The sequence below is a fragment of the Canis aureus genome, chromosome 2 (genome assembly GCF_053574225.1).
Source record: "Canis aureus isolate CA01 chromosome 2, VMU_Caureus_v.1.0, whole genome shotgun sequence".
NCBI lineage: Eukaryota > Metazoa > Chordata > Mammalia > Carnivora > Canidae > Canis > Canis aureus.
In genome coordinates, this window is record NC_135612.1 from 73270860 (window position 1) to 73285370 (window position 14511).

General features: G+C 35.9%; 1 protein-coding gene across 12 annotated transcripts in view; it reads right to left on the reverse strand.

Moving 5' to 3' along the window:
- Positions 1 to 9427: 9427 nt before the first annotated feature.
- Positions 9428 to 14511, reverse strand: part of N4BP2 (NEDD4 binding protein 2) — a 78139-nt gene continuing 73055 nt past the window's right edge. For all 12 annotated transcript variants that reach the window (XM_077878942.1, XM_077878953.1, XM_077878907.1 and 9 more), the window contains 2 exons: positions 14385 to 14508; positions 9428 to 13094 (listed from right to left, as the gene is read on the reverse strand). In XM_077878942.1, the coding sequence (XP_077735068.1) occupies positions 13049 to 13094; positions 14385 to 14508 (170 nt within the window). In that variant the 3' untranslated portion in view covers positions 9428 to 13048. The remainder of the gene's footprint in view (positions 13095 to 14384; positions 14509 to 14511) is intronic.

The window sequence follows — 14511 nt, forward strand, 5'->3', positions numbered from 1 at the left end:
TACTTTTGAAAGGAAGAAATTAATTTTACCTAAAAAAAGACTTAACAATGAAAAGAAAAACTTAACTCAGAGCTTAAAAAGACAGTGAGCTTCTTACTGTGCAGCTCCATCCACATCAGAATCTTAGCAAAGAGATTCAGGAGAGTGCCATCAATTCTCAATTGTTTATACAAGCAGAGAAACCAAGATAAACCAAAATAGTGGGTAATTTTTAAAATATATTTTATTGGTTTTTTATATCCAGATGGATAAATGATCAGGAAAAAAGTGTTCAGACAAAACAATGAAGTCCTACTGCAAAGAATTATTTCACAAAGACCTAGGAAACTGTTCATTTCCCATAATCCTCTCAGTTCCTCCCGATGACCCCATCCATCTCATCCCTCCAGTATGTGCAAAACAGTAGATTAAAGCAGAATAATCCTTATAAATCTTTCCTCAAAGTGGAGCTGTGTTGAGTCAGATCCTATCAGTGTGAAGGATGGGGACCATGCAAATAAAGAAAATGTGTTTTAATCCATCCATACTTTAGGCAGATGGCTTTAAATCTTCCCCTCCATTTCACTGCCTGTCACCTTCTGTACAGTATGTTCCTAAAATGGATGATCCAGAAATTTGAAATCCCTTCTGTGACCTTCTCCATGCTGATAACCATCATCCCCATGCTCAGCCACAAATCAAACTATGTGGGGAACAAATATCCACAGTCCTAATATCTTGAACTCTGATATTCTCTCCCTTCCTACATCTTCCTTCCACCTTCCCTCTCGGACACTTTCTGAATCTGTTCTTTATCTCCACCATACCTTCTCTTATTCACCTCCATTTCCCCACTCTATCAGCTCCCTCCACTTGATTCCACTTGACCCCTAATCTAGTCTGTATCTCATAGTCAACCATTTCAACTTCATACATACAACACCCTAAATTCCTTCTCCCTTCCTTTCCACACTGACTCCCTGTTATACCTAACACTAACTAACCTTGCTTAACACAACTGATGTGTGTTTCTCTTCCCTTCTGAAAATTGCTGGAGAAAAATCAATTAATTGATACAATAAACAAGTATCAGGTGTTTAGGATATACAGCTCGCAATCCAAAACCTGGCTCTGCTATTTATTAGCTAAGAAAGTTTGGGCAAGCAACATAATCTCTCTGAACATATGTTTCCTTATCAACAAAGTGGGATATATCCATTAGGATTCTTGGAGCTGTAACAGAAAATCCAGTAAAAAGTAGCTTATTGTCTCCCGTAATCAACTGGTTAAAAATCAGTGCCAGGGTTAATTTAGTGGCTTTGTGATGTCATCAAGAACAAAGATTCTTTCCTCTTTATGCTCCACCATCCTCAGCTCATGGACTTCGGTGTTAGGCGTATCTCTTCATTTTACTACATTGGTGACTGCAATTCCAGACATCACATATAGACACCAAGTCTTGCTGAAGAAGAGTGCACCTCCTTCCATGTGCCTCCTCTCTGTATTTGTAAAGGAAACCTTTCCTAGAATTCTCCTTAGGTCCCTTTGGTCTGGTCAAATATCCACCGTCTAGCCAATCACTGGCAAAAGGAAATGGGATTACCATGATTGCCTTTTCAACCAATCATAATTCACTTTCGGCAGCTAGAGGGGGGCCAAGCTTTCCTAAGCATTTTGCCACCAGATACTTGTTTTAAAAAGCTGCAATAGAAAGAATACCTGTTGTGTAGGCCAGCAACCTCTGTCATTTGGGCAATAATATCTGCTCCACAGGGTGGTTATAAAGATTATAGTGGATACATTTGTAAAGTACCTAGTGATATCTGGCACATGGCAGACTGAGGGCTTTTAAAGATGTCCACAAATTCTTTAACATTCTTTCCTTCAAAAAATAGATCTAATTCCCTTATCTTTGAATATGGACTGTACCTAGTGACTGGGTTCCAACAAATAGAATTTGGCAAAAATAATGGTGTGAGATTTCCAACACTTAGGTCATAAAAGGCATTGCAGCTTCTGTTTTGCTCTCCTGGACTGCCCACTCTGGAGAAAGCTGCCATGTTGTAAGAACACTCAAGCAGCCTAAGGAGAAGCCCACACAGGGAGAAATTAAAGATTACCACCAACAACCAGCACCAACTTACAAGCCATATAAATGAGCTATCACCTTGGAAGTGAATTTCTCAGCCCAGGTCAAGCCTTCAACAAACAGATGCACCAAGCCACATCTTGGTTGCAATCTTATGAAAGACTCCAATCCAGAATGATCCCTGCCTGACACTCCAAGAATCCTGGGAAACTGAGAATAATTTTTGGTGTTTTAAGACTAAGTTTTGAAATGACTTTTTACACAACAATCGATAAGACATATTTTGGTACTAAATGGGAGTTCTGCTCTAACAAAAACTTTAAAATGAAAGAATAGCTTTGTAACTTGGCAGTGGACAGAAGCTGGAAGCACTTCGATGAGAGAATTAGTGAAGACTTTAAAGGGCCTTGCTTGAAGGGACTGCCAGTGAGAGTGGGAAGGCTCATGAATTTACTATGACAGACCAGGTAAAATGTATCTTGGTTTTCTCCTCCATAAGTTTTAAGTCTGACCATTGCTGAAAGGTAATATGCATCATGGTTAAATGCAACTTTGGAACATGAATGCCTTGATTTGAATCCTGGTTCCATCACCTCTTATCTACGTAACATTAGGTAAATTGCTTAACCTTTTTTATGCTTCAATTTCCTTCAGTGGATTTTTTATAAGGATTAAATAAGTTGCTGTGTGTAAGCTTAAATAAATATATATATAATTAAAAATCATATATATATATACATATATATATATATATATATATATTTTTTTTTTTTTTTTTTAAATAGGTTTGTGTCCCATGGCAGAGCTGATTATAGTTGAGGACCTGCAAACCAGGATTGGGGTAGAAACCAAGGAACATTACCTTGAGTAGTCAAAAAAAGAATAAAGTCTTTCTGATGGGCTATGCCACTAAGGTAGCATTTCTTAAGGTGTGGCCCACTTACATTAGAATCATTGAAGTATTTATTTAAAATTGGGGTCCCTACCTTCTGAGATTCAGGAAGTCTAAAGGAGGGCAAATATCTGTATTTTAACTGAGCCTTGTGTGGATGATTCTTGTGTCCACTAAAGTTTGTAAACTATTGCATTGGGGAAAGGGAATCCAGGTGCATAGCTGAAAGATGAATCTCTTTGAATTCTACTGTTTGATTTTTTTAATTGGGGGCAAAATTGCCTGTTCTCCACAATTTATCCATTTTTGTTTTAATATCCAAATAAGATACATTAAATAATAATGTGCTTGATTTGCCATTGAGTGAAACTAATGCTCTTGAACGATCTGCCACCTTTATCCTAGACTTGTGGTAGTCCCTGGCATACATCTACATACCCCAGTTGACACACAAGCTTTTGCAATAATTGCATAAACCCATTTTATTTCTAGTGTCTGAGATGACAAATACCACTAGTATTGTCAATATGGACATTTGATAATTCATCCTCTGGCAACACTTTCTTCTAATTAGCCTTTTTGTACTATAGAAACTGAGAAGTTTAAAACTACATATCCTAGACCTCTCCAGCAGGTAAAAATCTGGATACAAAATAGTTTACACCAACTAGATAATACTCTTATGGAATGCGGAGGCAGAAGTAAGTTGAAGGCTATCCACCTACTATGTCTCATTCCAATAAAACATCAAGTTATGGAGAGGTCAGGGTTTTCACAGCAAGTTTTCTGGTGTCTAGTCACCAGTTCTGAGTACACGGAGAGCCAGGTGTGGCAATGATGCCATGGTGGACTTTTAATCATGGCAGAGGTGGCAGGAGGTTAATTCTGTCCTGGAAGTCACTCCCTGATCAAATCTAGAGTTCACTCCTCTAGGTCTTCTACCGACTTTTTAAAAATACTTATTATAGTTTTGAACATATTCGAAAGTAGAACCAAAGATTAATGAAACCCCAGCTTCAACATTTACCAACTTAGACCAATCTTATTTTCTAAGTACCCCCACACACTTCACTTTAAGTAAATTCCAGATATCGCATTTTATGTTTTAGCATGTATCCCTTTTTCAAAAAGTAAAGACTCTAAAAAATATAATCACATTGAAAGAATATATTGGTCTCTGCCCGTATTTCCTGGCAGAGCTCCTGAAACCCTTGCACTCATTTCCCAAGTGATAAAAACACTAGGAGAATCTCTTGTTCTGATATTTGTCTTTGACCCCAAGGCTCCTAAAGCCCATGTTTCTAAGTGATAAGTGCACTAGCAGCATCTTTTATTCTACTGAGGTGACTCTGGGGGTGGGCTCCTGGATAGAGGCTGACCACCAGAAAGAAAAACCAAACCATGATCAGAAACTTGGAATTTTCAGTCCGAGCCCTCATCTTCAGAGGCAGGAAAGGGGCTGGCAATCGGGGTTAATAATTGATCATGCCTATGTGAGGAAGACTTCATAAAATTCCAATACTACGGGGTTTAGAGAGCTTCCAGATGGATGAACGTATCCAAATAGGAAGGGTGATGCATCCCAACTCCATGGGGACAGAAGCCCCCACACTGGGGACCCTCCCAGATCTCACCGTAGGTATCTCTTCATCTGGCTGTTCATCTGTGTCCTTTATCATATCTTTTAATAATCTGGTTTACATAAGGAAGTGTTACCTTGAGTTCTGTGAGCCACTCTGGTGATAATGTATCAAACCATGGGGGGAGGGGGCATTGTGGGAATCTATGATTTACAGCCAAGTTGGACAGAAGTTGTAGGTAACCTAGAGACCTACTACTTGCAACTGGTAACTGAGGTGGGATGACAGTCTTGTGGGACTGAATCCTTAACTTGTGGACATTTTCTCTGGGTAGATAGTACATGAATCGAGTTGAATTGTAGACACCCAACTTGTGTCAAGAGAATTGCTTGGTGTGGGGAGAAACTCCACACTTTGGTGAACAGAGGAAGGTATTTTGTGTGTGTAGTAAAGAGACACAGAAAAGATAACACCAGGAGGAAGGACTGGGTTTTTCCCTACGCAAGGAAGAGAAAGAGAAAGGAGGGGGTAAAACTGGATTTTTCCTAGTATGTTTACAGTATCATCCCTAAAATTAATAAAGAGATAAATGGATAAATAGGTCTTTAATATAATTGTCCAGTCAATGTTTACACTGCCATCGTCTTACTTAAAAAAACTTAAGTTTTTTGCTGATCAAGTAAAGTCCACAAATTCCAATTGGTTGATATGCCTCTTCCATCTTAATGTTTAGGTTCCCTTTCCATCTGTGTTTTTCCTTTGCAATTTATTTGAAGAAACTATGTTGTTAGAGCATCCCACAGTCTGTCTTTTGGTGGTTACATCCCATGGTGTTGACATAGTCCTATATCCTCTGTAATTCATATAAATTGGTTAAGATCTACGTACAATTGCCTCTAAGACTTGATCAGATTTAGGTTCAATTTAGTTGTTTCCACTGATTTTTGAGTCCCCAATTCTATGTATTAGATACATTTCTGGGATAGTAGAAGCTACCAAAACACACACACACACACACACACACACACAAAGCATTATATTGTGCATTCAATCAGATGGACAACTACAAGACATATCTCATTTCATTTCATTTTGCTTTAAAGCACTTCACAGATACTGTGTTTTTACAAAATGAAGGTCTATGGCAACCCTGCATCAAGCAAATCTATTGGTGCCATTTTTCCAACAGCATTTGCTCATTTTGTAGCTCCTTGACATGTTTTGGGAATTCTCAGAATATTTCAAGCTTTTATTATTTGTTACAGTGATCTGTGATCAGTAATCTTTGTACTACTATAATGGTTTTTGAGGACCACGAGCTGTGGGGCTTACATAAGACGGGAAACTTAGGGGCAGCCCCGGTGGCGCAGCGGTTTAGCGCCGCCTGCAGCCCAGGATGTGATCCTGGAGACCTGGGATCAAGTCCCACATCGGGCTCCTTGCATGGAGCCTGCTTCTCCCTCTGCCTGTGTCTCTGCCTCTCTCTCTCTCTCTGTGTGTGTTTCTCATAAATAAATATAGCTCCTTAGAAGCAGCAAAATATTTCTGTGTTCAATAAAGATATTAACCTCTAAAAAAAAAAAAAAAAAAAAAGATGGGAAACTTAATTGGTAATTGTTCTGTGTGTTGACTGTCCCCAGTGGCTGCTCCCCCATCTCTCTCCCTCTCCTTGGGCGTATTTCCTGAGATACAATATTGAAATTAGGCCAACTAATAACCCTACAATTTGCCTCTAAGTGCTCAAATGAAAGGAGTCACTCACTTTAAATAAAAAACTAAAAATGATTAAGTGAGGAAGACTTGTCAAAAGCCAAGACAGGCCAAAAGCTAGACCTCTTGGGCCAGTCAGCCAAGTTGTGAATGCAAATGGAAAGTTCTTGAAGGAAAAGTATAAATGCTACTTCAGTGAAAAGATGGTAAGAGAGTGAAACAGCCTTAGCGCTGATAGGGAGAAAGTATAAGTGATCTGTAGAAGATCAAACCAACTATGTAATTCCCTTAAGCCAAAGCCCAATCCAGAAAAAGATCCTAACTCTTCAATTCTATGAAGACTGAGAGAGGTGAGGAAGCTGCAGAAGAAAAGTCTGAAGCTGGAAGAGGGTGGTTCATGAGGTTTAGGGAAAGAAGCTGCCTCCAGAACATCAAAGTGCAAGTGAAGCAGCCAGTGCTGATGTAGAAGCTGCAGCAAGTTACCCAGGGGACCTAGTTAAGACCCTTAACAAAGGTGGCTACACTCAACAACAGTTTTGATGTAGATAAAACAGCCTTCTAACAGCTAATGCAGCTGGTGTCTTGAAGTTGAGGCTTTCGTTTACCATTCCAAAAACCTAGGGCCCTTAACAATTATGCTAAGCCTACTCTCCCTATGCTCTCTAAATGGAACAAAGCTGAATGACAGCACATGTGTTATAACATGGTTTACTAATTTTAAGCCCACAGTTCAGACCTACTGCTTAGAAAAGATTCCCTTCAAAATATGACTGCTCACTGATAATGTGCCTGTTCACCCAAGAGCTCTGATGGAGATGGACAAGATTATTGTTGTTTTCATGCCTGCTAACACAACACCCATTCTGCAGATCAAGGAGTCATTTTGACTTCCCAGTCTTACTAGTTAAGAAACATATTTCATAAGGCAGTAGCTGTCAATAAATAGTAACTCCTCTGATGGACCTGAAAGCCTTCTGGAAAGGATTCACCATTCACAGTGCCATTAAGAACATTCCTGATTCATGAGAAGAGGTCAAAATATCAACATTAACAGGAGTTTGGGACATCCAACTCCCATGGATGACATGGAAGGATTCAAGACCTCAGTGGAAAAAGTAACCATAGCTATGGTGGAAACAGCAAGAGAACGAGAATGAGAAGTAGGGCATGAAGATGTGACTGAATTGCTGCAATGTCATAAAACTTTTAACAGACGAGAAGTTGCTTCTTATGGACGAACAAAGAAAGTGGTTTCTTGAGATGGAATCCACTCCTGGTGAAGCAGCTGTGAAGACTGTTGAAATGACAACAAAGGATTTAATTATCAAGAAAACTTCATTGAGAAAGCAATGGCAGGGTGTGAAGGACTGACTCCAATTCTGAAAGGTCAGCTATGGGTAAAATGCTATCCAACAGCATCACACGATACAGAGAAATCATCATAAAAGGAAGAGTCAATCAATGCAGCAAACTTCGTTTTTGCCTTATTTTAAGAAATTGCTACTATCAGCCCAACCTTCAGCAACCACTACCCTACCTAATCAGTCATGTTGCTTAGTGATATCATCTGAATATTTAAGTCAAAATAAATACAACTATGATTTCCTCTTTATTATTCCTAGCACAGGTAATCACTGACAAAGATACAGTGAAGGAATGCAGCAGGAACTGATTTTCACATTATTTGCACCCAAAAATCAAAAATGATGTGGCAGAAACTACGAATTCCCCTAACACATAGTCGCTTTCCTCCAAGAGAACGCCCAAATTGTAGCTGACCATACACTGAATTAGGATGACTTCCCAGCGTCTCTTGCTAGACGTGAGCACATGACTAAGTTCTGACCAATAAGACTTAGATGGAAGTGTTGTATGGCAACTTCCAAAAATCTTCTATAAAAGATCACTGGCACTTGCCCATCACTCCTGTCGTCCTTGTCCTTCCACCAACAGAATGCAGATGCGATGATTTGAGCTCTAGCCACACACCATGGTTTAGGAATTGAAAGCTACACCTTGGGTATGATAGGAGTCCTTGATCTCCAAAAACTTCATGGAAAAGAGCATGCCCATAAGTCCTGGAGTCTCTATCTCTGGAATTTTATATTAAGACAGAAAGAAACTTTTATCTTTATCATCAGGAAAACTCCATGATATCAGCTTCCTTTGTATGAAGGAGGAAGGAAGATTTATAAGTGGCAATTTTTTAAAGACATACACTGTGGAGCCACATCTCTCTTAGTTGGAGATAATAAGGTATTCTTTCTTTTCTTACTCTTATGAAAAATGTAATTGCTCTCTCATAGGAGTCAAAGAACTCAGGTTTGAGTCTTATCTCTGTCCTTAACATGCAACTAAGTCAACCTCTCTAAGGCTTTGTAAGACACTTATGTAGTAAGATATTCTTGAGCTTTAAAATATAACATATATGGAAGTGTTTCATAGTATAAATAACTATACACAGATAGTTGATGAGAATTATAAGATACCTTCAGGTAGAAACTCTATCTCAGACTGTATCCCCAGTAACAAGTACTCAATAAATATTTGTTGAAGAGATATTTTTAAGTTTTTGCCAAATGAGTGAATTATTCTGCTTTGGAGTGAATAAAGTTCAAAGGTCTTTAATATTAATTAAAGTATTACTTGAGTTTCTCAGAACCACAATTCCTAATTTTGCCATCAGTCAAAAGATACAAAGGTGTGAAAAGATAAACCTAGCTAATACATTTATCTGGTTCAAAAGTGGATCCCAATTTGCTATAACAAAATAATTTAAATAAGAATAAAAGCTGTGGTACAGAAATAAAATTTTTATGACCTTCTTCTTTCCCTTGAAATTACAAAGTTTTTTTTATGTGTATTTAAAAATGTCTTTTATGTATATATATATTTTTAAAGATTTCGTTTATTTATTCATGAGAGACAGAGAGAGAGAGAGAGAGGCAGAGACATAGGCAGAGGGAGAAGCAGGCTCCATGCAAGGAGCACGAAGCAGGACTCAATCCCGGGCTTCCAGGATCACACCCTGGGCTGAAGGTGGCGCTAAACCACTGAGCCACACGGGTTGCTCATTTCTTTTCTTTCTTTCTTTTTTTTTTTTTTAATAAAAGACATATTTTAATACTTAAACTACTAACCCTACCATATCAAATGAAGGATTTCCTCACACTGGACTGTGGCTAAAGTACTTTATTAAATTAAGTATGTAATTTGCAAATGGTTTCATAAGAAATTTTAAAAGCAAAGTTATAAAACATTTTCAATAAAAAAGTACAGAGTTAACAGCAAAATTACATTTTCTTTATAGTACAAATAAAAACATTTCATTTCTGATATACTGTCTGAAAATTTTATAATATATTCTCCAACAGATAGCTGCAATATTAACATTTTAATGAGAAGTTTTGTGGTTAATTTCAATCATTTGTTAATAACAGGTTCATCATTTGGACCATAAAAGTCAACTGCTCAACTTTAAGGAAAATAATAAAGTCTGTCATTAGATAATGTTAAGTTACAAAAGGCTCTTCGGGATATCCATGTATTCCAGCCTTGCTTCTCTACTAAATTCTGTAGAGGCATTAAGTAATATGTAAACTTGAATTACATTTTAAAAATAAGCACCATTAACATACATTCTACATAAATTACTTTACCTTTGAAATGACACTTTTTTTGTACACACATTTTTACTATGTAAATAAAAATAAGCAATATTTAACCACTACACAGAAAATTACCAAACTTCACTTCATTGCACAATGGAAAAGCACTTAGAAAAAGCACTTGAAAAACAGCACAGATTATTTTTGTGTCTTTTTTTAATACATTTTGTCATTTTCTTAAATTGAGAGCAGTTAAAACATTGTCAGAGCAATTTCCTGAGTCTCAAGAGTTTCCAATTTCCAGCTCAGAAATAACCAATCTTGCTATTATAACGTCCTTTTTCTAAGCACACAAAACACTTGAATTTAAAAAGAGAAAGACCAAAATAAGGACTGGAAACAATCCAACAGAATTGTTTAGCTTTTCCTCTCAAAATGTGTTATAATACCAAAGACACTTTAAAAGTGTAAGTCCGAATTTCTACTACATAATATGTCCTATATTTAAAGGCCATAGAATTATAAATAGTATGAAAACACTAATAAATTGGGGGAAAAAAACTCAACTTGAAAATAATAGAGATATATGAACAGCCAATAAATCCAAGATAACATGCTTCCATGTCTCATGTTGAAGGAAGTAGATGATTTGAAAATACTGTTAAAGACACTCCTTTAAAAGAGAGAGAGAGAGAGAGAGAGAGAGAGACTCCTTAGTCCAACCCCCTTTCCCCTGTGGTTTCTACATTAGTTCTCTTTTTTTCTCCTGGTAGAAAAGAAGACTACTGAAAAGATGTAATTGTTACTAAGACCTTCCAAACTACAGAAGTGGTGTACTTTTAGAACACTGATACACTTGTGAAGAGCCATTCTAACGAGTCATCATGTATTAGCACAAATATACCAATACCTGAAAACTTTGATAACTGATAACTCCCTACAGTTTCTACTTTCGACATATAGGGTTTGGAATGAGCAAGAGAAGAATCTGATAATCCCCAAACTATGTTTACCTTTGGCATACAGAATTTAGAAATGGGCAAAACAAGAAAGGAGAAACTATAAAGTTTTCTTTCGTAATTACATGTTGTTTAAACTCTGCTAGTCAGTCGGGCAGGAGGCAGTTTAGGATTAAACAACTTCATAAAAACACTTGAGATACTCAAAATTTGCCTACATACTATGAATGATGATTAAGAAAAAATACCCTAGGGCAGCCCGGGTGGCTCAGTGGTTTAGCACTGCCTTCAGCCCAGGGTCTGATACTGAACACCCGGGATCGAGTCCCATGTCAGGCTCCCTGCGTGGAGCCTGCTTCCCCCTCTGCCTGTGTCTCTGCCTCTCTCTGTCTCTCTGTGTGGGTCTCAAGAATAAATAAATAAGATCTTTAAAAAGAGAAAAAAATACCCTAGATTTACCAAAATAAAGCCTAAAATTAAGGTTGGTACAGCAAAAAACATAGTTTGTTTCATTTGGTTTCTGCCCACAAAATACCTCATCCCTTGTTCTTTTTGATTGCTCCCACATTAATCATAATTATAATAACAATGAAATAAATTTAGCTGAAGTGCACAAAAGTGAAGCTTTTTAAAACCGGGTGAAGAAATATGAAAACATGGAAAGTGAGTATGCAGCTGCACACACCTGAATAACTTCAGATTTAGCATTGTTATTCACATTTCTTAAATCATATTAATTTATACATAGAAATATTTTATTTCATTAACTATATTTTTATAGTAAGTTCTTGAACTGCTTTATTTTTAATGTATACAACACTTCTAGATATTATAAAAAGCATATGCTAAACTGTTGGATTTTTTTAACAAATTATTATCAAACAAGAATAATATTTCAATACCACTCACTGTTTCTAAATAATAAACATTTTTATTTTTGTGGAAATAAGTTTAATGATACAGCTCTTTTAAAAGCATGCTTTCACGATATGTAAAAATGTGTTTTTGAGTTTTATTTTCATTAAAATGTCTGTTCTTTTGAGAAACCATTCTGTAATTCAGGATTCTTTCAGTAACAACTCAACCCTGTAATTCCTGATCCAAATGACTTTTAAGCTTATCAAAAAAGCAACATAACCATTTGTTAAATTACATATATTGGAAATATTCTCTATATCCAAAGTCAAATTTACTCAAACCATTGTTTCATATTGGAAAATTATACTTTACCACACTAAACTTGTGTAAATGAAATTATAATTGACATATTAACAAGACTTTTTATAGCTCACACAAAAAAGAAGTCAATGAAAGTTTCCTTTCAGAAAGTTGGCTCATCTTAAAAACAAATGTAAAAATGTTTAAATTGTAAAGATTCCTTTTAAGATTATATCAAAAATGTTTTCTATATTTGTTTTAAATTAATAGGACTTTGACCTACTGCAGTTTAGAAATCATATGCCTCAAATATAAAATATAGTTCTTTAGTATCATCTTGAAAACCACTTACACAGCTCTAGAAGTTCAGTAAGACACAAATACTTGGTCGATACCTCACCATTTCTCCTTCTCTAAAAACTTTTCTGTCTACAGAAAGTATAAAAGTGTAATATAATCTCAGGCTCCAACTTTCCTCCTAGAAAATGCACACACACACGCAACATAAGGTAAGAGATCAAGATATATACAAAACAGAAGAAAGTGCAAAACGGCATGTCTTCCTTCCTGTAGAATATGGCAAAATGAAATGGTTTTTTGTAGTTAGTTTTGAAATCAAAAGTATTCAAGTGTTTTTTGTCAGATTTCCTTCTTCTTTTAATACAAGGCTTTGATGGGCATGAACCAGGTCTCAAAGCACTTTAAAAACCTCTCAAAGATGCCTTTAGAATTTTACTAAATGTTAAACAACAATTAATATAAAGGTAACATTTTCTGAGAAAGAATCAGAGCACTTCAAACTTTAAAACTGCAGCTGATAATTTTCTTAGACATTTTATAATCAATAAAAATTCTCTTTAATATTTTTAACAGACAACCTATTTGGCATTTGATTCAGTAAAAAATTAAACTTCTCTTGAATTCTGAAAAACATCATCATAATGTTTTTGTTACAACTGGACATTTCTAATAATAAACACATATTTACAGGAAATTGACTAAATTATCACAAATAAACTAATTTTAACCTACAAACCTTCACACTCTAAATCAAGGATTTTTTTTTTTTTTTTTTACTTTAGCATGACTTTCAAGCACCCTGGTTTAATTTCAGAGAACCTACAGAAATGAAAAAAAGAGTTATTTTAGGTAAAAATTTCAAACTGGTTAAGGAATATATCAGGCATGTAATCAATTCCAAATGTCTTTGCTAAATGTAGTATTTACTATCAAAGTACTCTCCTTTTTAAGTCAATCATCCAGGACCATTATCTATGCTTATGGACCTTATAATCCATTGTAAAAATAAATAATCCTAAGGCTAGGGGTTACTCCTAACCTAGAAGTTATTTAAGACTTTTCAAAACTCTCAAGCCTGAATCTGACCTTCATGAAGAAGCGCATGCTGTATCAACGGTAAGATGATGTCTGCATTAAATTATTTTACTATTCATTGACCACTAAAAAGAAATCTCTAACATAATCAGTAAGTCTAATTGATCAGGCCATGATATGCTTCCAAGTCCCTCAGTGTGAAATTAAAAAACACTGGTCTCTACAAGAGATAATTAATACTAACAGGATAATGTTCTAGTCCTGAACTACTTCTTTTGTAATAGAAACTCTAAGATGTCATGTTTTCATGATCAGAATTAATGCTACCATTTTCTATAATGTAGCCAAACAACATTTTTTACATGGCATAAACAAAATATGCTATGCTAACTAAAATTAGAAGTTGGGGGGAGGTTGGTACCTAATTATAAACATCCTCAAGGAATCTATCCATCAACAGACCTTTATTCTTGGACTTTTCTTGTCATTTCCTGTTACTGACTTATAACCACTTAATGAAAAAGGACATTTCATGTTTATCAGCTAAGATCATTAATGGCACTTGACTTATGAAGATGTATAAATTACTACTGACTTCTGCTAAAGTTTAAAAAATCCAAATTATAATCATATTTTAGCAGAAACCTCCAATGCCTTCCAAAATCCACAAAGGAATGATAGTAACTTTAAACTGGTGTGTGTGTGTGTGTGTGTGTGTGTGTATACACACACACACACACACTGGTGATATATAATCTAATTATTTTAGATAACACATTATCAAAGAAATACAACTATACATACTTTCCATTAGATTTTAAATTTATGATAGAAGTAGTTTTGTCAGGTAATTACTTCAAAAAGGAACAAATTTTTTCTTTCATTTCTAGTTTTCTGAACATCATAAATCCATCAGGGAATGTTATATCATAATTTAAGTATGAATCTGTGACTAAAATCAGATGGTTAAATTTAGTTGGCTATTTTAATAAATCATCTGAGCTCTCTCTCTCAAATTTTGTTTACTATCTGTATGGGCAATTGCCATGATCAATAAGAGAAATCTATACTCACCTGAAGCTATGGCTTGTGAGGTATTTAATGACGGCTGGTTTGATGCGTGCAACTCCTCCTTGGCTGTGGTTTCCTCTCCCCGTAATCACAGAGAGATAGGACTTACCACCATTCTGCTTAAATTCTG